Source organism: Phragmites australis, chromosome 1 (genome assembly GCF_958298935.1).
Source record: "Phragmites australis chromosome 1, lpPhrAust1.1, whole genome shotgun sequence".
Lineage (NCBI taxonomy): Eukaryota > Viridiplantae > Streptophyta > Magnoliopsida > Poales > Poaceae > Phragmites > Phragmites australis.
Window position 1 is genome coordinate 20,393,148 of NC_084921.1, and position 1,366 is coordinate 20,394,513.

General features: G+C 45.5%; 1 protein-coding gene across 1 annotated transcript; it reads right to left on the bottom strand.

Moving 5' to 3' along the window:
* Window positions 1-409: 409 nt before the first annotated feature.
* LOC133912467 (protein EGG APPARATUS-1-like) lies at window positions 410-1,017 on the bottom strand. Its single transcript, XM_062355219.1, has one exon. It carries the CDS (start codon window positions 901-903, stop codon window positions 676-678), a length of 228 nt encoding a protein of 75 aa, XP_062211203.1. The 5' UTR covers window positions 904-1,017; the 3' UTR covers window positions 410-675.
* Window positions 1,018-1,366: the final 349 nt, after the last annotated feature.

The following is a 1,366-nucleotide window of genomic DNA, read 5'->3' on the forward strand; positions in this document are numbered from 1 at the left end:
TTTGAGTACAACAAACAAACACAACAGTCAATAGATCATTGTCACCAAAGTTTGTGTATAACAAACAACAGTCAATATACATTCTTCTTTTACTCTATTTCTTCTCAAAATTACCGATGTCGTACTACCTTGCAATCTGCATGAATGATTAATTGGCGTAATTTGCTCTAACAAATTAGTCTTCATATATTGAATTGAATGTTCTATTTCCCCTAAAGCGTTCGTAATCCTTAACAACTTGCCCTCATGTGTTCTTTTGCCAGGAACGCCTGCTTGCATGGTAAACTCTGTTAATAAATTTATTTTTCAGAACTTCTGTTTGAAACCATAGGCACGTTGTGTATAAAAACTTTCGTATTAACGCAGAGGCAATTCAGCTAGTCACTCAAATATATAAAGAATTGGTGGCTGAATCATGGCAAACAAGCATAGGTGTAACACTAATCTAGTAAGCAGAAGGTTCTTGAACAGATTAATTAGCATACTTAGATGTACTCAACAACAGGACAAACACGAGTACCGTGACACTAAGCAGATAGTACTAGATAGTTACATTACTTAGATCCACACTTCTTAAACACTCTCAAAAACTAGATAATATTGATAGATCCATTATTAGCGTTGTATGCAACGCGGCGAACACAGGAACGACACTCATGTAGACGTACGTACTCGCTACAGCGCGAAAGCTGCGGCAGCTGCCGCGGCGCCGGCGGTGCGGAGGATCTGGAAATATAACTGTGGGTTCGCCAGGAACGCCGCACGGGAGATGAGAAATCCGGCAGCTCCGGGCGCCTTCATGGCAGCGGCCGCCCCGGCCACCCCAGCCGCCGCGGGCCAGAAGAAGTAGGCCCCAATGGCGCCCCCGACGAGGGTGAGCCCTGCGGTCACCACGCTTGCCATGGCTAGCTTCTGGTGGAGCTCAGCCAGCTTTGCCTGCAACAAGGTTTAAGAAGAAGGACGACTCGGTCACTGGGACAAGTGTTGTTAGCGAGAGGGAAGAGCTAGCTTGGGTCTGTTTATGTAGAGGAGGGCATGTGGTCACGAAGAGAGTGAGCGCACCATGGTTCATGTCCATCGGTAGTCCGTACGATGATGACTCGGCCTAGACTCCTTTGACAGCGTCCACACTATTCTAGTCCCAAAGCGATTGACAAGCCCCAAAAGGAACGACAACGATGTACTACAGCAATACTTCACTACTAAGCAAAACAAATGATTCCTCTAAAAAAAACAAAACAAATGATTCCTCTCGTACAACAAATTAGCCCGGCACACCCGCACGACATGTTAGCCAGGATAGCTCCAGACCACGCGTTATCGTGCAGCAATGGAAAGACAATTCTGTGTTAGAAGGCATTTTTTC

Bases quoted from the DNA above. Each gene is read 5' to 3' on its own strand.
- LOC133912467 (XM_062355219.1), bottom strand. From the start codon at position 903: ATGGCAAGCGTGGTGACCGCAGGGCTCACCCTCGTCGGGGGCGCCATT.